At 46.8% G+C, this 27,974-nt stretch overlaps 1 protein-coding gene across 1 annotated transcript in view; it reads left to right on the forward strand.

The window, feature by feature from the left end:
* Nucleotides 1-26,795, forward strand: part of NUFIP2 (nuclear FMR1 interacting protein 2) — a 178,444-nt gene extending 151,649 nt beyond the window's left edge. Inside the window, exon 4 of the mRNA XM_086955105.1 lies at nucleotides 25,115-26,795. Within this exon, the coding sequence (XP_086811231.1) occupies nucleotides 25,115-25,167 (53 nt within the window). The 3' untranslated portion in view covers nucleotides 25,168-26,795. The remainder of the gene's footprint in view (nucleotides 1-25,114) is intronic.
* The last annotated feature ends 1,179 nt before the right edge of the window (nucleotides 26,796-27,974 follow it).

Consider the following 27,974-nt stretch of genomic DNA (forward strand, 5'->3'; position numbering starts at 1 on the left):
GTGGGCGATTGCAGCCGAGGACAAGAGCGGTAAAGCGGGGCGGTGAGACACTGAGTGCAGCATTGGCAGTGCGTCTGGCGGGTCCACTGGGCCATGAAGACTGCGTGAAGCTTTGGTGAAGTGGCCCCTCTCCGTCAGTACTGTAACAAGAACCTGGGGATATGCACAGCGGGGCCCGGAGTCAGGACCCCAGCCGCGATCAATTATGACCAGAGGCGGGAGTGGTGGAGGAGTCTCGAAGCAGGGGACCATAGACTAGTTCACAGGCCCAAGTGGGGGTGCGGGGGCCTCAGGAAGCCAGCAAGTGCCGGGGCGGGACAACGCAGCTCTCATGGCGACAATTACACAATCTAGGGATATGCTGGATGAGAAGATTGGGGCGGACGTTACACTACTAAGCCAGGACCTGCAGAATGCCGTGGCCCGTATAACAGAAGCTGAGGCCAGAATATCGGGAGTGGAGAAAGATGTGGCTATCTTGAAGAAGAAGGTGGCTAGCTTGGAGGGGATTCAGAGGGGCCTGGCACTCCGGGCAGAAGACGCGGAAGGACGGGCTCGGCGGAACAACCTGAGATTTGTTGGTTTTCCGGAGGGCTGCGAAAAGGGCAACATGGAGACCTTCCTGACTCAGTGGCTGGAGGGATGGCTCCCGCAGGAATCCCTCTCACGCTGCTTCGTAATTGAACGAGCGCATAGAGCACTTATCAAGAAACCGCCTGTCGGTGCTCGCCCCCGACCGGTGATAGCTAAGCTGCTAAATTACCATGACCGGGACACTATCCTGCGACAAGCGCGAGCAAAGGAGCCCCTTATGTGCGACAATCAGAAAATCCTGATATTACCGGACTACACCAAGCTGGTGCAGCAACAACGGCAATCCTTGACAGCGGCCAAGGCACGCTTGCGAGACCTTAACATCCCTTACGCCTTGCTTTACCCGGCCTGCCTGCGATTGGAATTTCAGTCCTGTACCCTCTTCTTTACCACTCCAGAGGAGGTGTTCACCTGGACCAATGAAACTGTCCGAATCCGGGTGCACACTCCGCCAGGTCGAGACTCTGACTCATCCTCCACAGCGGCGCCACCGCGTACCCCCCCCCCGACTATCACGGAGCAGGAGAAACTGGAGATCCTGACCTAAGAAATGATCCCAAGAGGTTGTGGTGGAGAGAGTTGATGTTCCTGACACTAAGATGTCGGATCAGTGAAGGCTCAATTTGTACTGATCAAAATTTTGGCGCTGATATACATGTGAGAGGCGTGAGAAGCCACGAGATTCCTGGCTGAGGATTGACTAACACTTCGGGAATCATCACTAGACATGTTTGGACGACTGTGGGTTTGCTGACATGGGATGTGAGGGTGGGGGGGACAGAATGGAGGGCGGACGCACTCCCCGAGTTCAGAGGAGTTCATTCCTTTTGGGGGGGTAGGTTGGGGATTGGGTGGGCAGTTCATGGGGATCCATTGGGGTAGATGGTCTCCGGCCTCCCGTTGGGGGTCAGCGATAACCTATGCTGTGACAGATACTTCAACGTTGCTGAGGTATGGGGGGGGGGGGTGGCTGGGGAGTTGAGGGGGAGTTAAAGGGGGGTGGTATGGGAGTTGGGGGGAGGGGAAGGGGGGCGGGATGGGAGTTGGTGGGCGTGGGGGGGAAGGGGCTGCTCTGCACAATGTCGTTGAGATCTTCATTCTTGCTGTGTACATGCCCACTATGCCCGTTGCTAGGCCCTGTGATGTGCTTGCGTTTGGATGGCGGTTGAGTCTCGGGCTGAAGGCACCTAAGGCCTCTATGCGAGTGTTGAGCTGGAATGTGCGGGGGATGCTGGATAAAATTAAGAGGCGCAGTCCTGAGGTTGGGGAAAAGGGAGAGCGCAGACATTCTCTTGTTACAGGAGACGCATATGTTGGGCAACAAAACGCTTAGCCTGAAGAGATATGGCTATGACCAAGTTTACCATGCTGGGTTTGTGAGGGGGGTCTCGAGGGGTGGCCATTTTGGTCCATCGTAGACTGTCCTATCTCCACTCGACACAGTGGATTGACCCACAGGGCCGATATGTGTTTATTAGGGGGATGATTGGTGCGGAATCCCTAGTGATCGGAAGTGTCTACGCCCCACCCCCTTTACAGTGGTCACTAGTGGAGAAGCGGTTTACAGTGTGGGCGGAGATTCCGGAGGGACTGGTTGTGGTTGGGGGCGATTGGAATGATGTTATGCATTGCTGAGTGGATCCATGTAGGCCCGGGGGTGGACAAGTTACAGACACACCCACTAAACTGAGAAATATGGTGCAGGGAATGGGATGGATAGACGCGTGGCGTTATCTGCACACACATAGTCTGGAGTATACATATGTTTCAGCGGTCCATAAATCATTTTCTAGACTTGACTACATCTTTGTCCCCACTGCAGTGATAGGGAGAGTTGACTCTGCATCTATCCTACCACGGGGCTATCTGACCACTCTCCAGTCGCGGTAGACATTACTCTAGACAGGGTGAGACAACCATTTTGATGGCGCCTATCAGCGTGGAACCTACAGCAGGAGAATTATCAGAACCATATGGAGGAGGCCATAGCTCATTACTGGGAGGATAACCTAGGCTCAGTGACGGATGTAGTGACGCTCTGGGAAGCCCTAAAGCCCACGCTCCGTGGAGTGGACATTGCCTGGTGCTCGGCGGCTCGTAGGAGGCGCAAGGAAGAGTTGGTGAAGGCTGCAGCAATGGTGGAGTTGCTGGAGACTCGATGCGAGACGGTAGGGAGGTGTGGGGAAGTTACATTTGGCCCAGCAGTCTCAAGCGTCCCTCCTGCTTGACGAGGCCCGGCAAATGTGGTTGGCGACACGGAGTAGAATCTATCAATGGGGCGTCAAATCGAGCACAATGTTGCATAGACTCGGCCAAAACACATTCCGGGCGCAGGCGCTGCCGGGCCTTAGAGATGAAGCTGGGGGTCTCGATCTCGTCCCCAAAGAAGCTGGCGGACAGCTTCACTCGGTACTATGCAGCCCAGTATGCCACGCAGGAGTGTCTAGCACTGCCGGACATAGATACATTTATTGCAGATCTCCCACCACGCGCACTCCCGGAGGACGTGCGAGAGCGCCTCGAACTTCCGCTGTCGGGCGAGGAACTGGGCACAGCCCTAGGGGAACTTAACACTGGCAAGGCCCCCGGGCCTAACTGGTTTCCGAGAGAGTTCTTCAAGAAATACCATCTCCAATTAGGGTTACACTATAAGAATGCCTTGGAGGCGGCGAGAGAGCACGGACTTCTGCCCGCAGATTGGAGACATGCTGAGATTGTAGTGTTCTGCAAGCCCGGACGACCCCCGGACAGACATGAGTCATATCGCCCGATTTCCCTTCTTAATAATAAGGCCAAGATGCTGGCCAAGGCACACGCAAACCGGCTCCTCCCCCTTATAACAAACCTGATTCACCCGGACCAGGCCTGGTTCATGTCCCATAGGGCAACAAGACACAACATCAGACGCGCGCATGTAGCGGTAGAGGCGATTGGGGGCACCGGGCCCCAGGTAGCACTGTTACTGGCTGACATTGACAGGGCCTTTGACTCCCTGTGCTGGGTCTACCTCTTTGCACTACTCTCACACCTTAACTTTGGGCCACACTTTGTCCTACCTGAAGCTATTGTATACTGATTTGACGGCCTCGATGAGGGTGGCGGGGGCCTCATCCGCAGCCTTCCCCATAAGGCGGGGCACTCAACAGGGTTGCCCCCTCTCGACGTATCGGTTTGCTCTCGCTATGGAGCCGCTGGCCGCGTCGGTCCGAGTGGACGCAGAATTACGGGGCTTTGAATGGGATGCTGGTCCATCGGACAGAATCGCATTGTATGCAGATGACGTCCTGTTCTTCCTTACAGATGTGAATAGGTCGGGCCTCGAGTCCTGGAGATCATGAGAGTATTCGGCGAAGTGTCGGGATTGTACCTGAACCCGCGTAAATCCACTCTGTGGGTGCTGGGGGGTTCTGAAGGGCTTGGCTCGTGGGCTTCGCCACTGCAGGTAGCTACCGGGGGCCTCAAGTATTTGGGTGTGTTTTGTAACGGTTTCACCCGCTATTTCTTGGGAGCACAACATAGTGCCGGTCTGGGACCGGGTTCGGACAGATATGAATTCTTCGTCTCGCATGCCCCTCAATATCTACGGCAGGACGGCTATTTTTAAGATGGTTGCCCTTCCACGCCTGCTGTACCAGTTGCAGAATCACCCGTATTCGATCTCGACGCAATGGTTTCGGCAAGTAAACTCTGCTCTGGGTCAGTTCCTGTGGGCAGGGGGGCTGTGAGAGTGGCCTTGCGCACCTGCTTTTTGTCCACATACTGCGGAGGGCTGGCAACATCGGATATTCTGTCTTATTACCAGGCGTCCCACCTCCTCATTCTGAATGAAATGTGGTACCCGGCGTATGCCCTTGAGCGATACCTCATGGAACCTGATACGCTACACACCATCTTATACTCAGCACGGCTGAGGAAAGGGCTGCCCAGGGTTACCCAAGTGGTCTTCCAGATTTGGAGGCAGGCGTTGCGTCGCAAGGGATGGTGGGGTAGAATGACGGAGGAGACCCCGCTCTGGCAAAATGGTCGACTGTGGGCACGGGCGTCACTGGGAGGCTTTTGGGGTTGGGATTATATAGGAATCTCCAAATTAGGACACGTTCTGAAAGGAACGTCACTTAAATCCTTTCAAGAGCTCAGCGAGGAGTTTCACATGCCCCGAACGCAGTTCTTTAGGTACTTGCAATTCCATCATGCCATTACACCTACCCTGGAGGGACTGGACTCCTTGCCCGAGTTTAGCCCGATAGAGGCAAAAGTGTTCATGGGATACCTGGAGGAGAAGAAAATATCCTACATCTACCAAACACTGGTCACACATTGCTCCTCCTCATTGCAGAAGCTTCGGGATTCCTGTGTAAGGTATGTGGGGGAGCTAGAGGAAGAAGATTGGCGAGAAGCCCTCGAGGCCCCAAGAGGAGCGGCTATTGCCATGCGTTTGCGCTTCATCCAATTCAAGTACCTACATAGGGCTTACTACACCAGGGAGAGATTGTGGCGGGCTGGACTGATTGAATCCCCTGAATGCTTGCGATGTGGTCATGAGCTGGGTACTTTCCTACATATGGTGTGGAGCTAAGGTAATGTGGCTAGATTTTGGACCGGGGTGTGGGACTGCTTATCCGAAGTCCTGGGCTAGGACCTTCCTCGTACTCCCAAACTAGGGCTCCTTCACGTCTTCGAAGGAGTAGGTGGCAATATATGAGACATCTGCTCCAGTTGGGTCTTACGGTTGTGAACCGAGATGTTGCTCAGGCCTGGAAAGACCCCCAGGCTCCTAAAGGTTGTGGTGTGGAAAAAGGGCCTTGAATTTTGTATGGGGTTGGAGCGGCCAGTTTTTGAAGCGAGGGGCTGCCCTAGGAAACATTATAAAATATGGAAACGATGGGCCTACTACAGAGGTATATGGCTGGAACTGCCAGCGCTGTGAAGAGATACCGAGGGGCTTTTGTGATGGGGTTATGGGGGCGACATAGTACACATTGCTGCTTTATGTATGTAATCTTCTTCTTTTCTCTACAGGACCGAAATGACATTGGGGGGGGGGGAGGAATGGATCTGGGTTGGGGGAGGGGTGTTGGGGGAAGTGGTGGAGTGGGTGGGCGGGGGGTCAGGGGTTATGTTCTAAGATGCTGTATAGATCGCTGCTTATGATAAATGCTTGTTTGCAGTCCCTCCGGGGTATGGAGTGCTGCATTTTCTTGTGCGATCTGTCAATAAAAAGAGTTGTTAAAAAAAAAAAAACGTTTCATTTAAAGATCTTTTGAGATTACTTAAATAATCAGTTACTTTATCCGAGGAAAGTAATCTGATACTAATGTCGCTCAAGGATTCGTTACAGATGCACCTTTCTTTTCTTCCCCTGTATGTCACTGGTACACGAGAGTGGGGTACGATCTCTTGTGATCGTCAGGTGGGAAAACCCTCGTCTCCGTGTTCTTAATAGAATTGAAACTATCCATCACAAAATGTAGGAAATTTTACGTTCTATCCTAGGACCGGAGACAAAATTATGTTCATTCAAAAGCTTAAATAGGACTGGTTTTAAGTGGAACCTTTTGAACATAGAGACTGAAGACCAGTCTGTTGTGTTATGTCCTTTAGTCTCTCACCCCAAATGAAAATGCTTTGGAATCTATTTCTCTGTGAACAGAGATCTCTCCAAAGATTATACCAGCCTCCTGCATCGTCCACCACACCCATCTGCTGATAGTGTGGGCAGAACAGCTTTGAAGGCAATATGAATGGAAATCGGGAGTTGTAGCTTTCTCACAAGGCCGCAGCTCCTCGTATTTTTGTAAGCCTTTATGCACCTTACCACTCCTGGTTTGGGAGCCTTATTGAAGGCTGCGTAGGATTTCACCCTGGAGTTGCATTTCGTTCGTCTAGAAATTTTAAAGGTTACCCTGCCAGGGGTAAATACCCTACCTGTGCTATCCAGACCATTCTCATTATTATTATTTATTTACACATTTGTAGAGCGCATGGTTACACCATCGGTGTGTCCCCCGCGCTTGGAGCTGGCTGAGGGAGACATGGCTTTTATATGCACGCTAGATCCTTGACCAGGCCTATCCTTGCTATGGTTGCACAAATAGCCGGTAGGCTATTCCAAATTCTTGCCACGCGGTACCTGAAAGAGCGTCCCCCCATTCTTGCTCTGAAAACTCTTGGTACAGTCACCAGGTCCTTGTCTAGTGATCTCAAGCTATGCCCTGGTATGTATTTGGTAGTTCGAGGTAGCAGATATCTTGGGCCTTTCTTTAGTAGGATGCGGCGGCAGTGGCCCATTGTCTTGAACACGACTCTCCTCTCCACTGGTAACGAATGGAGAGCTGTCACGTTTTTTTTTTGTTTTTTTTTGGATCTTCTAGGCAGGCCAAGTACTAGATAAGCTGCCGCATTCTGTACCCTCTGCAGTTTGGACAAACCCCTCTTTGTAGTTCCTAGATATAGTACATTCCCATAGTCCAATTGGGAGGTTATTACTGAATGTACAATGGTTTTCCTTGCATTTGATGGTAAGAGATCATAAATTTCGCAAACTCTCCTACACAAGATGAGACGCAGTAACAAGGCCATCTTATCTGATAGTTCCATCCTGGAGAGAGATTCATTATTATGCCACGAAAGGAAGAGCTTCAGGACTCTGACGTTCCATTGGATTGAGTATCTCCATTCAGGGGGAAGTGACAACCAAATTTCACTCATCAGCTTATTTACCAAGGGGGTATTATCGGGTGGGAGAACAGTCCATAGGGAGGAAACTGGTGAAATGGCTGAACTAAGCTGTTTACTGATTTGTAAGCCATGCTCTCAGCAGTCAAAGAGAATAAGCAATTTAGGATGTGGACAAAGTCGGACCCCACATAATCTGTATCCCTTTGCGTACACCAACACAGTCACCTCATCCAAGCTGACCTATATCGCTTAACTGTCCCAACTGCCCATGATCTAGCCAGAAGTCGTTCAGCCTCTTGTAAAAGGCCTTGGACTTTCCATCGTTCCCTGTAAGCCTCTAGGCTGTGAGAGGTAACTTCTCTTTCATCACCTGGGGATGAAGGTTCCTGAGGGTATCCTGGAACCAATCTGGAGATTGGGATAGACCGATTGGAAAATCCCAAGAAAGTTCAAGCAGAACTGGGAACCAGACTGGTGCTCTCCATATCTGCGTGACAGGCACTAGTTTTTGGCTTCTGGCTCCGGGACTGTTAACAATCTCATGACTATTGCAAATAGAGGAAAGGCGCATCCCTGTTACTTCAGTCCTGAAGGAAGGCACCCATTGTTGTTGTTTGCCGATACAGGTTTCCAACTGAAATAGTTGTTCAACTGGCTGGCCTGTTTTCTAAGCGAACAGGTCCCATTTGTGTTCTGTAAACTGACTGACTGTCGTTTCCACAAGCTCAAGTCTTACCATTTCTGTGAATGCCAGCCCACTACGTTGTTTGCTTTGCTGCGAAGGTATTCTGAGGTGACCGACTCCTTTTTGTCCATACAGAAGGTCCAAAACTTCCTGGCCAGATCTGCTAGGATCTTCGATTGCAGCCCCTCCCATAATAATCGATATAGCGCCTGCCCCTTCACAGCCCCCAGTGGTTAGTATAGCGCCTGGCCGAGAGGGTGTGGATCTCCAGCAGGTTGCAGCAATTCACCTTCTCTCTGGTAAGGAACTGTAATATAAAGGAGCCCGCTCTAGTTCCAGACAATTTGTTAGTACCGTTCTTTAGCAGTCCACTTTCCTCCTGTGGGCAGCTCGCCACATCTTGCACCTAACTGGTTTAGCTGGCATTTGATCGTGTCCGAGCTTGAACTAATTGCTCGTCCATTCCAAGCCTCCAAGTGCGACTGCCACCATCTCCTCTCCTCCATGATCACCACTGTCAGGGAAACCTTTTCAGATTAGGTTAGTCCTTTTCCTAAATGATGGGCTTTGAGTTTTGAAATGCCCTATAGTGGAGGGGACCCAGAAATATGGCTTCTTACGAGGACGACAAGAGGCCTACCTGGCGAGCAGTTTGTTGCAGCGAGATGGAATGTCGTGTGAGGGTCTTCTGCAGTTCCTGATGAATTTTTCCTACCTTCCTTTAGTAAAGTCTTTCTATGGAGTCTGCAAACCCAGGAAGGTAGTCCTCTGAGCAAGTGTGAGAAGTGACCTTGTCTCGTAGATGACAGAGCCTAGTTCCTCCAGCAACTGAACTGCCATTTTGAGGTGTTGCGACAGCCATCTTGAACACAGGTCCATCAATAAGATTTAATGTTGCCCAGGTGCCCAATGAGTCTAATGTTTTGGTATTGATATTCCACAACTGGTTTTAGCACCTTCTTCAAGCACTATGGTGCAGAAGACAGACTGAATGGAAGAGCTGTAAACTGGAAAGCTTGACCTCTCCAAAGGAACTGTAGGAATCTGTGATGCAAAGGTTAGATGGAGATAGTCCGATATACACCCTTTAGGTCCAGCCGAGCCATCCATTTGTCTGACCTAAGCTAGCCCCACTACTAATGGATACCTTTCATTTTGAAGTGGCAACACATGAGGCACTGATTGTACTCTGAGGTTAAATACCAGCTGCTGTCCTATATCTCAATTTCTCTACTAAGAAAAGATTGATCACCTGATTTGCATATAGCTGGGTCTGAACTGAGGTGGCGAAGTGAGCTAAAGAATGATGATGGATTCAACCCAGATCAGTGACTGGGGGTGAGTGTCTGAAAAATTTCAGCACTCCGTTCATCATCTCCTTGTGTTTGCTTTGTTCGCCCTAAGTTGGCAGGGTATGCCCAGATGTGGGTGCCTTGCTCACTTTGCCACTGGATTCAAGCTAGCCTGGCTGCTGAAGGGTGTCACCCAGAAACCGGTCCCAGGATGCTTATTTCTGGTTCAGGAAGACCTGGCTTGGCAGTTTGGGCTGGACAGTTCCCATGAGGCACAGGGCCAAGACTGATTTGTCACAGAAATATGGCTGAATGGATGTCCAAACCCAGATATTGTGCAAGCTCTCCCTCTGGGCTACACCCTGACCAGACAAGATAGAATCAGACAGGGAAGAGGGGAGGGGGGCTAGCAATAATTTACAAACCACATCTGAAATTCCTGCCAAGCAATCCCATAGAACTCCTAGAAGCTGAAAGTGTGTCCTTTTGCTTCCAGCTAGACTGTAGAACTACATTTGCTGGAGTGTTGCTTTATAGACCACCAGGCCCTATCACTAAATTCCTGGATACCTTGGGGGATAGCATCAGCTCCTTAGTGATCAGATACTTCAACTTTACCATTTTAGGAGATTTTAACATTCATTTAGAAGCTAAGGATATTCCCAATACCAGACTTTTTTTTGTAACCTATCAGCACCATGGGCTTAAAACAACTAGTAGAGGACCCTACGCATGATGCAGGCCATACCCTAGATGGGATTTGCACAAACCTAACCAGCCTTGCCTCGGAGCTTCCTATTAGGCTCTCTTGGTCAGACCATAAGGTCATCCCATTCAAATTGGATTATGAAAAAAAATCCAGTTGAGAAATCCCTGGAACACGCTGGCCCCATGGGAAGACGAAAATGGAACAGTATGCTTAACAACCCGGAGCTACTATCTAGGGCAGAAGCAAGCAAACCCATTTTCACAGGCAACCCCCTAGTAGATAACGATAGGTTTAATGAATGGATGTTATCCCTAGTGGATAACTTAGCGCGAATTGCTTGCACTAGGAAATGTACGTTGAGAAGAGTCCCACTCCTAAAGAGTCTGCATTCTGGTTCACCCCCTGTCTAAAGGATCGACCGAGCCAATGCAGAAAAATTAGACAGAATCGGGAGAAGGGATTATGCATCAGAGAACCTTATTCTCTTTAAAATTGCTCTGACAATACCACCATCAAAGGTGGAAAAGTAGGCCTACTACTCCAACCTAATGAATCGGGCAATGGCTAATCAAACTCATTTTTAATATATTCAAATCCTACACAAACCCAAAAATATTAGACCAGGATATTGTGGAGAAGTGTGGCGAAGTGAGGCTCAATGATTAGAGCGGCAGACCCTGATGCCGAGGTCTAGCCCGGGACCAGGGTTCAATTCCCCGCCTCGGCGGGTCTTGGGCTAAAAAAATTCCACGGACCTGATAATTCTCGCCTCGGTGCCTATTCCAATCATGGAGTTCCACTCTGCAACTCTGGGCAATAGCTTGCTTAATCTCCACAACGGCCCCCACAACGCTAAGGATGCTTGGCCTCCACCTTGGGGGTGCCCAGGAGTGGACAACTCACAGGGAAAGCCAGGATGGGTTCTACAGCGGTATTCGTACAAGCGCCTTGAGACCCTTGCGGGTGAGTAGTGCGCTATAAAAGTATCAATTTACATTGACATTTTAACCTTTGCAAGGGCTGTGCGAACAAATCGCTGAATTTTTTTAACAAAAAATCACTGACCTGACGAAAGATTTCAATGAACTTATCCCCCTGACTAATAATCCTTCTTTAGGGACCAACGGAGAATTCTCTTGTTTTCAAGGAATCTGTATGGAACAACTCGGGCAAGCCATTCTCTCCTGTAAATCAGGTTCGCCATTTGACTGATGACCTCCAGGAGTATTTCATGCACTTGTGGACATTCTAAATCCAATGGTAAACCATTTGATTAACTCTTCATTTGAATCCACTTGTCTACCAGACAACTGGAAGACTGCAGCGGTAAAACTCCTGCAAAAAACAATTTGCAGACCCCACCACTTTATCCAACCCTAAACCCATATCACTGCTACCTTGGATGAGTAAAATAGTGGAGAAGTTGGCGAATAAGCAACTAAACGACTTCCTGACGAAAGAAAATATCTACCATCCCAAAGAATCTGGTTTCAGACCAGGTCATTCTTCAACAGAGTCAGTGTTGCTTCATACCACGAAAACCTTAAAGTTTGCCCTAGATCAAGGCAGAGACACAGTACTGATTCTGTTGGATTTATCAGCCACATTTGATAAGGTCTCTCATGAGATTCTGAGAGACAGACTCAAGGTGAGTGGCGTTACGAACAAGGCGCTCACCTGGTTTTCATAGTTTTTAGACAATCGACGTAATATCGTGACCCTTAGTTGCCACAAATCTTCAGAAAAACAGCTATCAGCAGGTGTACCGCAGGGCTCCTCCTTGAGCCTGACGTTATTTAATCTTTATATGTCCCCACTGCTTACTTCATTTGAATCTTTCGGTGTCAAAGCTATCACATATGCAGACGACACCCAGATCATTCTTACCTTGGACAAAAACTCCACCGCTGCAGAAGAGAAATTCCACCCCTGCCTAACGGCAGTCAGGAATTGGATGAATTTCAACCATCCCAAGTGTAACAGCCAGAAAACAGAAATCATGCTGTTCCTTCACGCCTAGTCAGTGGTGGCCAGCAAACGCAGTTCCACCACCCAACACTGCGGATACAGCACGAAATCTAGGAATCAAGATTGATCCAACTGTATTTTTCCATAGCCAAGCACTTGCAGTGGCAGGTATGTGCTTTCATACCATAAAAATACTGAGAAAGTTCTTAGATCTACTCCTGATTTAATGTATGGAAGACAGTGGCTGTTGCATTGGCTTTGTCTTGCTTAGACTACTGCAACAGCCTTCATGCAGGTACAAACAAGGCCGTTCTGGAAAAAACTACAGGTGGTCCAGAACGTCGCAGTCAGGTTGGTACTCTGGCTACCGAGGGGATTCCCATCAGAGGCAGCACTCCCAACGGCTGCACTTGTTGCCAATCCACAAAATGATTTTATTTAAAGTCCTAGGAATCATGTTCAAAGCCTTAAAGCAACAGGGCCGGCATATCGTAGGTCTAGAATACACTCCTATACTACGCAGCGTCTGCTGCGGTCAACCTCCCGTAACATCCTAGCACCCTTCAGTTAGCATTTGAAAACAAAAGGGGGGAAAAACCATTGCCGTACTAGGAACTAAGGCCTGGAATTTGTTGCCACTACAGTTAAAATTGACACAATCAGAACTTCTTAAAAAAACTCCTAAAAACATGGATGTTTTCTGCATCTGACAAATTGGTACCTTCATCTGAGGCTCCTCTTTACTTTGTTCCTCACCACTCCCCTCCCACCGGCGCCAAGATACTCCCTGGAGTGAACGTTGCGCTTTATAAATATATACCCATTCATTTGCGTATAGCTGGGTCTGAACTGAGATGGTGAAGTGAGCTAAAGAACGATCATGGATTCAACCCATACCTGTGACTGGGGGTGAGTGTCTGAAATGTTTCAGCGCTCTGTCCATCATCTCCTTGTTTGCATTGTTCCACTAACAATTGCCATCCTTTTTCCTCAGCCTCAGCGCAGAATCTACCATATTTGCTGAACTTGGTTCAGTCTAGCCTCTCAGCACAATTAAGTTCATCTTGTAGAGATTTCAAGGTTCAGATGTTCCTTGAATGAAAGGTCCGTATGGTCTGACAGGCTGATCAAGGAATTCTTACAAGGACTATTTAGCGTTTGCCCTCCAAACAAGAAGCCTCTGATTTGCAGAGCAGCACAAAACCGTACTGGCCCAGTTGTTATTATTATTATTATTATTATTATTATTATTATTATTATTATTATGGATTTATAGAGCGCATTGCTGCCCTAAGGCTTCCAAGCAATGTGATTAGTAACTTGATCATTTACCGGTAACTTAAAGATATTGCTTGAATAGCCAGGTTTTGATTTGTTTTTGGAATTGCAGTTCTTTATGTATTTTCCTGCATTATGCTGGAATGGCATTGCAAAGTTTGGGGGCCATATGTGAGAATGCCCTTCCACCCCACCTTTCTCTTTTTACCTTTGTTTGTGTTAGGTGGTTTGCTGTACTAGTTCATAACCGCCTAGTTGGAATGTATGGAGAAATCAGCTTCCTGATTTTCTCTGGCCCTTTGTTATGTTGTGCTCTGTGTGTAATAATTAGAGCTTTAAATTTTACTCTAGCAGCAATCAGAAACCAATGAAGGTTTGCGAAGTGTTTTTTTACCGATTCTTGTGCTGGGATGTCCGAGTATCCTAGCAGCTGCGTTCTGTACAATCTGCAGCTTACGCATGACGTATTTAGGTGCTCCCAATAATAGCGTGTTTCCATAGTATAATCGGGCGGTAACCTTGGAGTGGACCACTGTCTTTCTCAGATGAATTGGCACCTTGTCTAGAATTTTCTTTATGCTTCTTAAGAGGCCGAAACAGGTTGCGACTACTTTCTTGACTTGCGTCCTCATACACGGATCAGATTCAAGCCCGTAGCCTAGGCTTTTGATCATATCTGTGGGTAGAGGTGCGTTGCCTGAGCATTCTGGCCAGGCTAAAACTGGGGTGGGAGCTAGTTTATTTCCAAGATATAAAATCTTTTTTTTTCCCATTCAGCTTTAAGCAGCTGCTTGTCATTCAGTCTTTAATTTAGTTAGGCAGGAAGGTAGCTTCTCCTAATCTCTGTTGTTTTTTGGGTCCAGTGATATCACGGAGTATCGTTGGCATATGAGGTCATTGAAATGTTAAATTCCTGTAAAATGTATGCCAGGGGCTCCATGTATATATTAAAGAGGGTCGGACTCCGTGCCGATTCCTTTGGGACACCGCACTCTAGCCTCATGGTTTCCGAAAAGGTGGAGTTTTCCGGTACCTGAAAGGTTTTTTGTTCAGGAAGGATATCAGCCACTTGAGTGCATCACCCTGTATTCCGATGTTAGCTAGCCTTTTGCCCAATATTTGTGGTCTACCGTGTCAAAGGCGCCACTCAAGTCCAGCAGGAGGAGCACCGCGAATTTCCTCTGGTCTAATGATTGTCTCAGTTCTTCCACAATTACATGTAGTGCGGACTCTGTCGAGTTTTGAGCTCGAAACACATCTGGGTCGAATGTAGACATAGATGGTTCTCAAGGAATTCGGACAGATTTGTATTTACATGCTTTTCAAGCAGCTTACCTGCATATGGTAGTTGGGATATCTGTCTGTAGTTCCCCAACTGTCCTATTTCTGTGTTTGCTTTCTTTAATAGGGGCCTTATCACTGCATGCTTCCAGGTCTGTGGGACTTCGCCTAGTTTTAGGGATTCATTCAATATCTTTAATAGTCTTGGAGCTATGATTGGCGCTACTTCCCTGAGTTTTTGTTGGGAGCAGCGTCTAGAGGGGATCCGGATTTCCCCTTTTCCAATAGTACTGTCAGCTCTTTTTAGGTTTTGCCTAGCCAATGCGTACGAAGTACGCATGCGCTAGGAAAAACCTAATGAGTATAGTATTGGGGCTGGGAATCCGCCCCTGTCTTTCATTGGCTAGCTCCATAAATGGAGGCTAGCCATTGGAAGACACATCTGTCCGTCAATGCCGGACCAGATTCGGGGGCGTTCCCGAGATTTTTTGGCTTTTGGCTACGTCAGCCGAAAGCCTGTTCTCGGGATGGCCCCCGAATCTGGTCCGGCATTGACGGCACCCGGAAGAAGTCCAGGTGAGTGCTTGTTTTCTCAAATGTCAATAAAACAGATGCTATTGCGGGGCCATTCAAACATTGCAAAATCAATTCAGCTGCCAGCAGATATGTCCTCGACAGCCTGCGCGGGCACTCCCCTTTAAATGCTACCTAGGCACCGGCTCCTAGCAGAGAGAGGGGGGGGGGCTCAGCTCTCTCCTTCCCTTTTAATCCCCGCATACTCTCATCCCTGCTCGAGCTTCTAATCCTTGCAGACCTGTTGATGCCGACGAGGAACCGGGGACCAGCAAGCACCCCCTTTTCTGCTCTCTTGGTTAGGCAAGTAAGCCTTTTTCAGACATTAACTCTGAAATGATAAAACTGCCGGGAGTACCGGTGCTTCGTTTGTGATTTTGAAAGGGGGGATGACAGCCGGATGTCCAGATGACTTTGAGATAATTGTGCGCAAGCTTCCGTTTCGCAATTCTGTTGCTAGTTTAATGCTTGGTGTGAGATTTCGTGAGCGGGCAGTATAACATGAAAGAGACGGAGACCCACTTACGGTCTCGTGGTAGCATCGCTGTGTGTTTGTTTCCTAAGGCTGATGCTTCTAGATTTTGGAAACAAAACCAGTTCACGATTTGTAACTTGAAGCATCGAGCACGGTTTATTGGGATGGCTGAGTCTGCTCCACAGTCAATAAATGAACGAAGAAACGAATGAATGTATGTTTGAATGAACAGACGAACCGACCAACAGCAGAGCCAAGCTAACAAACTTGCATCGACTACGCAAAATCATTCACTCCAACTCGCCACTTCTTGGCTGAAACAGTGGAAGGGCACACTGGCTGCTTGGGGAGGGGCATTTGTGTAAGTTTGTGTTTTAGAAAATAGACCGTTTGTATCTAACTGCGCAGCGTATCCTCACTGAGTGTACTGTTCTTCCTTGCCCAGCTTGGCGAGAAAGAGAACATCACCTCCCAGCGCCCGAGGGCGAGCACATTCATGCATCTGAGCGGTGTTACCAGGCACATCCTTCAAGGCGCACGATTCAGCCATTCTCATTTATATGCGGAAAGGAGTGAGCAAGTAGAGGGATACGTGCTTTAAGACAAGCATCTCAAGAGCACGAATTTGATCTTGTGCTCATAAAGATGCACTAGGAAAATGGTATCCTAGTTACAGATGCCAGTAGATGAGTTAGGAACCAATGATTTTGACAACAACTAATTAACTTGCAGAATGTTACAAATACGACAACACTGACAAAAAGATTAGACGCTAAAGGGTGTGCAACTGGCACGCATGAATAGGTGAATGTGAAAGACAAAAGGAATATTAATGTGTTTGAGTACAAGAGGGAGGATGTGTGCAATTGTGAGTCTAGATGCATGCCTGGGCAAACAAGAGTAGGCCCACGTGTAAGCACGTGTGAATGTGTGTATTTGTGTGTGTCGCGTGCATTGCAGCGACTACGTGCGCAGGTGTTTGAAAAAAAGGGTTTGTGTGCTCATATATGTCTATGTGTGTGTGTTGTCTTTGGGGAAACGCCACTGTGTGCGAAGGTAAGGACAAACCAGTGCGTGTGCATGAGAGAGTACACGTCAGAACATGGAAGTGTGTAAGAGTGTGCACACGTTTAAGCGCCTGCGACTCTGCCTGTGCATGTATGTATTTTGTGTGTAGAACTAGATAGGACAGAAGAGGCAGGCACCGAGGTCAAATAAATGACACTTACATTGATTCACTCGCTAGGAAAGCTTCATGCACCCGGCCATTTTACAAAGGTGGATGGAGAGCTCTTTATGAATGAAGTACGGAGGACTTAAACTCCTGGAGAAGGAACAAATGGGGAAAATTAATACAAAATTAAGAAAGTCACAAAGAGAGGTGGGGAATATTAGCTGGGTGTGGGGTAAACCGAATGTGGCACCATGGAAACCGAAAGAGATGAAAACAGAGCCAGGACAGAAAACGAGGGAGAGGGTAAGGAATGTGGGTGGACTGAGAAAGGTAGAGAGAGCAGGAAAATAAAAGGGTAGTTTAAAGAGAAGAATTTCAAAAGCGAGACCGCAAGAGAGGAGAGAGATAAAATGCACCTTGAGACAGAGGGGGCATCGAGCGAAAGAGACAGAAGAAGGCGAAAGATAAGAAGAGAGAGAGAGTGAGCACAGAGTGGAAAATAGGAGACAGTTATACATAACAAGTGGGGCACCGGGAAGTGAAGATCAAGGGCGATGAATGAGTAGGGGAGAGAGGCTAGCCATTGGGAGAGGGCTCTGTCCGTCAATCTCGGACCAGATTCGGGGGCGTTCCCGAGAATTTTTCCCTTTTGGCTACGTCACGCTACGTCAGCCAAAAGCCCTCAGGAACGCCCCCGAATCTGGTCCGGCATTGAGCCGGCACCCGCCTTCCTGCTCGCGTGAAATCTGTGGTCAATGTCTGAGGAAGTATGTTTTCCGTAAAACAATATTCTACACGATGGGTATCTCGTGCGGCTTGTGCTGTGAACTCCCCCCACCTTCCCCGCGCCCAGGTTTTGGGGACCCTGTTCTTAATTTTATTTGCAAATTCTCGCGTGGTATTTTGGAATTGTTTCTACCAATAGAATTTGATTTTTAAAGACATACACCGGGACTTAGCGCCCAGAATGTAAACGCTGTCCAAGGCACTAGAGACCTCGTTCTATCTCCGAGTAGTGTCTTTCTGAGAGCCATTGCTCGGCGCCTCGCGCTGGGGTGCGCTGCTTGGGTTTTACGATTCAGAAAAGGGGGTGGTGATGAACAGAGTGTCTGAAATAAGCAGACCATTCTTACCCAGTCCAAAGATCAGGGCTTGATCCATCACCGTTATTTATCTCACTGCACCATCCCAGCTCAGAACCTGGCTATATGCAAATCAGTCTGTCCCTGGCCCAGTGCATCATGGGAACAGGGCAGACTAAACTACCAAGCCAATTCTTCACCAGAAAGGAGACAAGCTACCGGGGACCGGTTTCTGGCATTTCAGCCGTCTTCGGCCCGGCTTGCTTGAATCCTGATGGTGCAGTGAGAAAGGGACTCATGTCTGAGTATACCCTGCCACACCTATAGTGGCCAAAAACGATTCAGAAAAGGGGGTGGTGATGAACAGAGTGTCTGAATTAAGCAGACCATTCTTACCCAGTCCAAAGATCAGGGCTTGATCCATCACCGTTATTTATCTCACTGCACCATCCCAGCTCAGAACCTGGCTATATGCTAATCAGTCTGTCCCTGGCCCAGTGCATCATGGGAACAGGGCAGACTAAACTACCAAGCCAATTCTTCACCAGAAAGGAGACAAGCTACCGGGGACCGGTTTCTGGTATTTCAGCCGCTTGGGTTTTACGGCTGTTCTGCGGGTTGTCGTGAGTTACATGCATTGGGGCGTCCATACCTCTGGTTGACCACGCCTGGTGGTTAGTCCTTCAATGCGCTTTAAACTTCTAGCTCGATTTGTTTATTTTTACGTTTTCTAATTGCACATCTCGTGCTGGCCGTAGCATGGAGCGTCCTTTCACGCTTACCCGCACACCTGTACCGTGGGGCAGGGGCGCGCCGGGTGTGGTGCTTGTCCGGACAGAGGGTGGGGGTCCATACTGGCCCCTCCCGAGGCTGATCTGGGGATACTAATATTGAATTCTAGGGTTCCAGGCCGTTCGCGCTTCTCAAAAATAAGTATTCGTTTTAGGCGCTGATGTTGCATTACCCCGTGAGCCCGAGTGCACGAACCTGGGGTTGAACGTGGTATGCTTGTTTCCTTTCTTCTCCGCAATCAATAGTATTTTACTGAAATGAGGCGCCGGATGGTGTGAACCTGTCCCCTCCTGACCTACATGGAGGGTCTCTTAACCCCACTCCCCTTTCTGTGTCTGCAGGTGAGAGTCGGGCAAAGGAGATTTGGTAGCTGCGAATAGTGGAGGGGTGGCAGCGGAACTAGGGTCACTTACAAACCGATGGTTTTATATTTTTGTGCCATTTGCGATTGTATTTGGGGGGCGTAAGGGTTTTACGGAGAACAGTTTATAGAGAAATAAACAGTATTCCGAGACAACGTCTGGCCACGACTTAACACGGGGGAGGGGTTCACACACATTTATCAGTGGTGTTGCTAATAAGAACGTGTGGCAAGCGTATGAGCCCGCGGCGTGACGAGGGGCGCAGTGCCGGACGTAATCTGTAGCTACGACCGACCCTCGCGCGCGTTAAACTTATAAAATGCCCCCCCCTTTGAATAATATTGGGGTAGCAATACACCGCCATTTTCACCATTCCACCGGCCCTGGGCGTAATAACCCCTTCCCCCGAGAGCCAGGGAGGGGCGGTATTCAGATTCTAATGGCATCCACGCCGCACTTGTAGTATCCTGGGACGGAGAGATCACATTTATACATGACCTGTGAACATGTCGCCCCCCCCCCCACCCACCTGTTTGTCGCGGCATCCATAGGCCTTGGCAAACCCCCTTTGACCAATGCGGAAGCCCTGGTGATGGGCCTGGCTTGAGTCGCCGCTCTGTCGAGCCGTGGCTGGACTCGGGCAACAGGGCTTCTTTAAGTCAGGCACACTTTTGGCTGTTTCTGGGCGCATGAGGTATGGGTGTGGCGGGGCCGGTGTTAAGGATTTTGTGCGGTAATAAGAGCGTGGCCAAAGTCGCAGGTCTACACCAGAACTCACTATCTTTCTCCTTTCGAATGATCGGAGAGGTGTTGTCCTAACGGCTAAGGCGCTCGACCTCGGACCTGGGGAACTGGGTTCGAGTCTCGGTAATGTCGCTAAACATCCTGTGATTCTGGGCAAATCACGTCTAAATTACAATTCCTGCTTGTGACCCTTTTGCCTGCTTGTGCTTGTTTTCGTGACACTGTTGCCTGCTTGTGCCTCCGTTTTCGTGCCCCTGTTGCCTGCTTGTGCCTCTGTTGCCTGCTTGTGCCTCCGTGTGCCCCTGTTGCCTGCTTGTGCCTCCTTGTTCCCCTGTTGCCTGCTTGTGCCTCCGTGTGGCCCTATTGCCTGCTTATGCTGTGTAAGTGTGTGTGGAGGGCTCTGTGTGGCTGTGTGTGTGGGGAGCTTTGTGTGGCTGGGTGTGTGGGGAGCTTTGTGTGGCTGGGTGTGTTGGGGGCTTTGTGTGGCTGGGTGTGTGGGGGGCTTTGTGTGGCTGGGTGTGTGGGGGGCTTTGTGTGGCTGGGTGTGTGGGGGGCTTTGTGTGGCTGGGTGTGTGGGGGGCTTTGTGTGGCTGGGTGTGTGGGGGACTTTGTGTGGCTGGGTGTGTGGGGGGCTCTGTGTGGCTGTGGGTGTGTGGGGGGCTCTGTGGCTGGGTGTGTGGGGGACTTTGTGTGGCTGGGTGTGTGGGGGGCTCTGTGTGTGTGGGGGGGGCTCTGTGGCTGGGTGTGTGGGAGGGCTCTGTGTGTTTTGTGTGTCATTAGCGAGAGATAAAGCTAGTGGCATTGTAAATCACAATGCCATTTATTTATGTTAAAAAAAACATAAATAAAAATAATGTCAAGAGCAATGCTAATAGCTCTAACTTTAACAAAGGCAAAACCATTGCATTGTAAATGCTTGTTGTTTGATGGGTGGGAAGTGAGTCAGCCCTTGCTGAGGATGTGCTGATTCTACCTCTTCCCTTCTTTCTGGACTGTCAATTATCTTTTTAAAGTTGCTATATAAATCCGTCACTTTGGAGAGAAAGTATGTGGCCAGATCATTGCATCTCTCAACTGATGTTTCAGGGGGTCCCGGGGCAAGGCTTGGATTAGTCAGTAGCTTAATTACTTTGAATAACTCCTTTGATGAATTCTGTGCGCTATTTTTTCCTCAGAGTTTAGCTTGGCTTATTTTGATATTCTCATGGTCATTTCGGATTGCTATTTTATAATCTGATTTTATTGAGGATCATGTTTTTCTCCACTCTTTCAAGCCTTTTGCATTGCTTTTTTAATTCTAGGAGCTGTGGGTTAAACCATCCCTATACTCTAGTTCTGGTTTTAGGTTTTCTCACTGATTTTGGGGCCACTAGGTCCAGAAATGTATTGATCCAGGATTCCCGTTTTGAGTATCCTGCTTCAGCTGTTCTTGGCTTGTGTATCTCTAAGTCCGACATGTTTATAAGGGCCTTCTCCCATTCTAGCTGGTTGATCTTGGCCCAGCTACATTTCTTTGTTGTTTCTTGTTCTCTATATACATATTTAGGTCTCCCAAGATTATGATGTCTTTTTTTTTTTTAGTAAAAGACTGGTCAGTGCTTCGAGCAATTATACGAATTCCCCGTGAGGACCTGGTGGGCGGTAAATTAGGAGGCCTGATAATGTGGAATTAGATGAAAGGGAAATGGAGAAGGAAAGACTTTCACTTCATTTCAGGGCAAGTGCACTTATATCCCTTTTTTATGAGGATAGCAACACCACCCCCTACTTGTTCAATCCTGTCTAACCTGTGTATCTCGTACTCTGGGGGAAGAGCCATAACTATATCCGGCGAGGAGTCTTCCTTGAGCCAGCTTTCTCTTATAAATATGGCGTCTAGTTTTCTCTCCTCTAATAAAATTCGGATTTCTGTTGAGTGTTTAGGCAATGATCTGCTGTTGATCACTCCTAAGTTCCAAGCAGGCAAAATATTGGGTCTATCTGGTGTTGACTTCTGTTTTCTTACAGTACTAGGAATGGTTTTCCAATTGTGTGTACAGAATCAGCACTTTTTTAGTATTGCTGTGCGGTTATCTAATTATTTGATCATGTTACAGTTTCTTCTCCCTTTGTTGTTGTAATTGTGTAATTCCTCACTGGTGTATGTAATCTGGGGGATTTCTGCAGGGGTCTTGGCCCCTGGCTAGGCATGGGCGGAAAATCCGTTTCGCTCGCGGATTTTGCGGATTTTCGGTAAATTCGCAATCCGCGAGATTCGCGAATCTCCCGCAAAATCCGCGAGCAGCGGATTTTGCTCGCACTGTTCGCGTGAGTTCGCGGCTTCCCAGTACAACTTCGCGCCCCGCGAATAAGTGCCAAATTGCAGAAATACGATCTAATCAAAACTGAAACTACTTACCAGGTTCAAAAGTTCAGGCTCATCATTAGTAGCCATTTCCTGTAGTGCTTGCTGAGGGGCCCCTCCAGAGTTCAGTTGCCAGTTGCAACTATTATGTGACCCTGCTCTGAACCTCAGAATAGTTACACATATGCCACAAAGGTCCTGAATTACAGCTAAGGGAGACAAGCAGGAGCCAGGCTGGCAGTTCAAATCCATTAATCAGCCCCTAATTCATTATTGTCAGTTGGGGCAGGGCAGGTGTTGTAACTAATTTTGCAACAATGAAAGCACTTAGCAAGTGCAAAAGTTCACTAATCAGGAAGCACTAAGGAAGCAGGTGCCAGCTAAAAAAATATTCTGTGACACATTAATCAGCCCCAAATTAATTCAGGTCACTTGAGGCAGGGAAGGTGTGCTTGCGTTGCCACAATAATGTACACTGACTGGACAACCAGAGGGTGCTGTGATGAAACAGAGGGTGGCATGGGTGGGCCAGAGGGTGGCATGAGTAGTCAGAGAGTGGCAGTGGTGAAGAAGAGTGTCCCAAACAGGCTGGACACGTAGAAACAACAAGTTCGCGAAACTTGCGACCCGACAGGTAAGTTCGCAAATTGCGAAATTGTAAAAACCCTCGCGAACTGGCAGAAACACGGGCGAACACAAAAAAAAAAAATCCGCAAATTCGCGGGAATTCGCGGATTTTGCGGATTGCGAGTTCGCAAATCCGCAAAATTTGCGAACGCGAGATCCGCAAAATTCGCCCATGCTTACCCCTGGCCCAGTCCTTTCTGGGCGTGGACGGGCGCAGACTGGCTTGCCTTTGGCGTACCTTCGGCATGCCCTCTGCGCGCGTCTGGCTGAGCATCGGGCTAAATATGCTCTCCCCGGAAGTAACAAAAGATAGAGCGTGGCCCCACTACTCCAAAGATGGCGTCTCTACTCTCTCCGATCACGGAGTACCCCTGCACTCCCTCCGCTCAAACTGGACTTCCCGCAGCAGACCAAGGAGTCTGGCAATCGGGTGCAATATTATTTCAGAAGGCCTTTCAAATCAATTCATAAGTCAGATAGCGAATATATCTCTTGAAAGATGGCCCCCCTTATAGAATTGGTGAAGGCGAGGAAAAGTAGCAAAATACAGCTCTTTACAATTCAGCAACCTTAAATACAATTTGGTAAGGATAAGGTTATCCTTTCCAACAGGCTTTCACCTTAATGAAATGGTTGCCTTCAAGACATTTTTTCAAAATCCTTCAAATACAGCTGAAAGAGAGCTGCATTCTCTGTGCCGAAAAATTTATAGTCCCTACCGAACTAAACCTTGCTCAAAATCTGACCAGATTCTAGTTGCTTTTGCACCTCCAAGGAAGGACAACCCTTGACAAGGTCCATCATAGCCAGATGGGTTTCAGCAGCTATTGCTTTCTGTCATAAAAAGGTAGGAAGACCACTGGACTCTAAGGTCAGATTTTACACGACCAGAAGTATGTCCATCTGTACAGCATTGTTCGCTGGAGTATTATTGCCTGATATCTGCAGAGCAGCCACATGGATGAATCTGCATACTTTCACCAGGCATTACTGTGTAGACGCTACTTCTAAAAAGATGTAGCTGTGGTACAAGCTGTTCCAAGTAACCTATTTCAATAAGGTGACACACCACTTTTACTTTGCTTTTTCCTAGAAATACATTTTTGCCTGTTGTGCAGTGTTTTTCTTCCACCTCCCATATGTTTTTTTTAATCTCTCAGGTTGATTACTGCTTACTATTCGATTCATGCATGTGAATCTATGAAGGATTCAATATTGGAGAAAAAACAAGTTACTTACCTGTACACTGTAGTTTTCTAGTATTGATGTCTTTCATACAATCTTATGCAACCCGCTCTCCTCCCCTTTGTGAGGCTCACTGCATTGAATTCCTTTACTTCCTTTGGACGCTCGTGCTTGGAAATCTGAGGTGTGGTGACCCTTGAGGGGAAAGCTGAATCAATAACTTGTCTGATTGACTAGAGTTTTCTCTTCCTAAAACTATGTGAATTGGCTAACAATGTCATTCCTATGGGCTTTACTGTGTGATGTGTGGCCTTCTACTATTTATTATAATTCCCACGGAACATCCCCCTAGCTCCCACACACACACACCATCCCCTCTTTCAACAACGTAAGATTCAAACATGTGAATCAATGAAAGGTATCAATGTTGGAGAGCCACAATGTACAGGTAATTAACTTGTTTTTTGCTGTATGCCTTAGCACTTGACTAATTTGCAATTAACATTTCTGGGAATGTGCCATCTCCGATGATCTATATTTAAGTTTCCATGCATAACTTTATTTAATAGTCTTACCAGTGACTATTAATTTTCCATGTTGACGCTTGCCACAATGCCTTATTAGTACACAGTAAGTTGCAGCTTTCTTACTGTCAGTTTTTTTTTCCATTTACTGGACACGTTTTACTTTCATCATTAATAAAAGTCACTATTTGTTTTCAGAGATGAAGATTTTAATTTCTTTGATCCTAATTAGTTTGAACGTTATATGCTATTTTGGTGCCATCTACTAATCTAACAAATAGCCGTCTTGATAGGCTCCCATGAAACACGTTTGCTGTTAAAAAGATGAAAGCTTCTTTTCTATCTTTACTTAAACCAAGAATTAAGCATATAATATATTTTAAGTGAGCTTCGTTTCTACACAATAAATTCCTGGATCGATCAGAAAAGTTGTTTGTTTTGTTTCAATATTAATGACTACTATGTTGCAGTATGACTGTACTATACATAGGTTTGAGTTCTGTCTGAACTTGGACGTAATATTTTGAGTCTGTTCGATTGCGTAAAAGGCAGTATTTCCAAAAGAAACCATCAAAAGTCTTTTGAGGCTTTCATCAAATATTATTCGGATAGGCATCATTTAGCAGAACTGTGGGCTAGTTAAGACATTTCTATATAGTGAGTTCTTCATTGTCTTTGAATTGTTCACTGCACTGTACAAGTGTTTGATCCATTTTTGACTCCCTGTTCCATATTTTCTTTTGCTAGATCCCAAAAGGATAATCACTTATGATGAAGCCATGGATCACGCTGCACATTGACCATCATGAAGCACTTGTAAACGCCACCGTTCTGTAGCATCCGACCTATTGCAAAAACGGGACATCACGGGCAGCTTTCCTGCATCTGGGGAGTGTGTTGCTGCCTTGAGAAGCCAGAAATTGAAAAATGGGGTTGGGGTTTGGGAGGGGGTGGGGGCGTATTGGTTATAATATATACACACATAAATATATATATCTATACATAGTTATTTAATAAAAGGTTGACTGCAATTGATTTTAGACTCCAGAAAGAAAATAAAACATTTCTGCAGACTTATGAAAAAGGTATTAAGTGACCTCAACAGGCTCCCCTTCTCTCAGTTCCTCAACCATACCTCTCCGTCGAATTTAAAAAGCGTGGGTTACCTAGACTTGGCTCATAAGCATGATTATAATGGTTTGTGCCATTCTACAACAACCCCACATGTGTCTTAATGTTTCCACCAATTGCAGGTTCAGTGTGCGCATCATTTTCTTGGGATATCACTATGTGGAAATGGACATTTTTTTTTACAAGTCCCATTTTTGTGGATGTATTACACGGAACAATACAGCAAAACAAATCTGCAGTTGGGATGGATTTCTTATTCTTATGTCAAGTTTCCCATATATATATATCTTTTTCTTTTTTCATCCATCGGTTCCTTTAGTGGGTCTTTTCTGAAAGGGAAGCTTCCAGTCAGTTGGGGAAAAGCAAATGCAAGTGGAGATGACATTATATTAGGGTGCCTTGACATGGGGATGCCAGTCACAATTATCATTAAGAAACAAGCCAGAACACAAGAGAACTGATAATCTAATTAAACAGTTACTACATTTCCAAGATATATATATATCAGGTGCAGTCCCTCACTTGTTTTGCTTATGTAGAATGGGGCGCATACAAATATTTTTTCAAGTGTTCCCGCATTGTAGTTGTTACATTGCCCCTCATGACCTACCGAGTGTTCTTTTGTTTTGCAGATGTATTTGTTTTTCCTCGCCCTCACTAGAAAACCTTTGATCATCAGTGTTAATGTCCTTTTAGCAAATTTATTCCGTGTTCCTCTTTCTCACTGCGATTTGATTTGGTCTTCTTATTTTAACTTCAAGCAAAAGTTCATATTAAACGGAGCGGCCATTGGTGTTATGTACAGCAGATTTTTGCACAGCCTTGTATCTTGCATTTGAAAAGACTTGTGGGAAATGACCGATTCTGTTCCTTCCGCTGGAATAACTACTAGCTCTGCTTCCGCCTATTTGGAGATTTGTTTGGAAGAATGTGATGGTAGTTACTTCCTTGAGGATCTAATTATGGACCCACATTGTCACAAGTTATTAGTTTACTGTCCTTAAATGAGTGATGTGTAATGGTGACTTCACCTTCACTCAGTGGGGCTTTTACAAGTTCTGTGAGCTGTGGACTCTTAACAGGAGATTACAAATTTCCTGGTATTTTTTTGTACGAGAAAGTTGAAGTTTTTAAGCAGTGGTTAAAGATTTCTAATTATATTGGTGGATTTTGTTTAGCATATTAGTTGTTTCTCACAGGGAGCGGAGGTACATAACAGTAAGTGCTAACATAGCCAAAAGTATTTATTTTAAGTTAGTGCTTAAGTGAACCACCGTGCTTCTTAAAAAAAGATAAAGTAGATATCAAAACTTTTTCCGTCACTAATTGCAACAGTAAGCTAGAAGACTTTCTTCTCAGCCTTTTCTGTCTCCTTGGTGGATTGTGTGTAATGCACACACACCATGATCACAGCTAGTGCCTTTATGTCTGCAGGAGAATTGGTCATATGCCAAGGCACAATTGCTGCAGTCTTTTACTTGATTGCTTCCCCGAGCTTCTGCTGGAGCCTAGACCTAAATAGCTGATGTGACCATACCCACTGCCCACAATGCACCAGAAAATGCCAGTTTATGGTGCTGACCTGAGGCTTGCCTATGCACTAGAAAACAAACCTTTGCAGGTAAATTGATATTCTGGCATAGTTTATCATTCGTGTTTCAATATCTCGCAGTGCTATTTAGAGAGCAGGTGTTGGCTGCTTGTGTTCACCTCTTCAACTCTCTAAACATCCAGTCATGTTACACAAACTGCAGTTTCTGTCATCGAAGGCTTTATGTGGCTGCTGTTTACTTGTAATCCGCAATTTAAGTGTGAATTACTGAGACCATACCTGTAAATCCTAAACACTTCGATTTAAAGGTTTTAGATTATTGAAACTACTGTACATACAAATACAGACGTTATTAGACTTAGTTGATAGAGCAATTCTTCTGTACTAACCAGGACTGACTGCATAGTCATTCTTAACCTTGCGCTTTTTACTGGCTTTAGTTTAGAGGTGATTAGAAGTTGACTAATGTTCTTATTATTTACCAAAATTAATTTCCCACTAAACCCTGTAGCACAGTGTGGAGCAGTTTATCATAATGGATTGTGTTCCTTGTGCTTTCTTTTAGGATATAATCTCTCACCCTTTTCTGCAAGGTTGAGAACATGAATTTGTACTCCAAATTTGGTTTACCAAGAATTACTAATGATTTTTGATGGTAAATTACGCATTCTTACATCCAATTATTTCCAAGGACCCATGCTGCTTAAAAAAACTCATCTGCAACCTGCTTATATTTAATAGAAATCAGTCCGTACTAGCATCTATTGATGTCACTCGGAATTTGGGTGCTTGCTTCTGGAGAGGATCTCGCCTGGACATTCAGGTTGGACTTTTCCTAATGAGGAACAGATGCAGACTTATTTGGATGAGGTGGGTCTCTGTCTTGAGTGGCACTGTTGGTGAAACATTATGGTTCGGAATGCT

The sequence above is a fragment of the Lissotriton vulgaris genome, chromosome 2_1 (assembly GCF_964263255.1).
Source record: "Lissotriton vulgaris chromosome 2_1, aLisVul1.2, whole genome shotgun sequence".
Taxonomy (NCBI): domain Eukaryota; kingdom Metazoa; phylum Chordata; class Amphibia; order Caudata; family Salamandridae; genus Lissotriton; species Lissotriton vulgaris.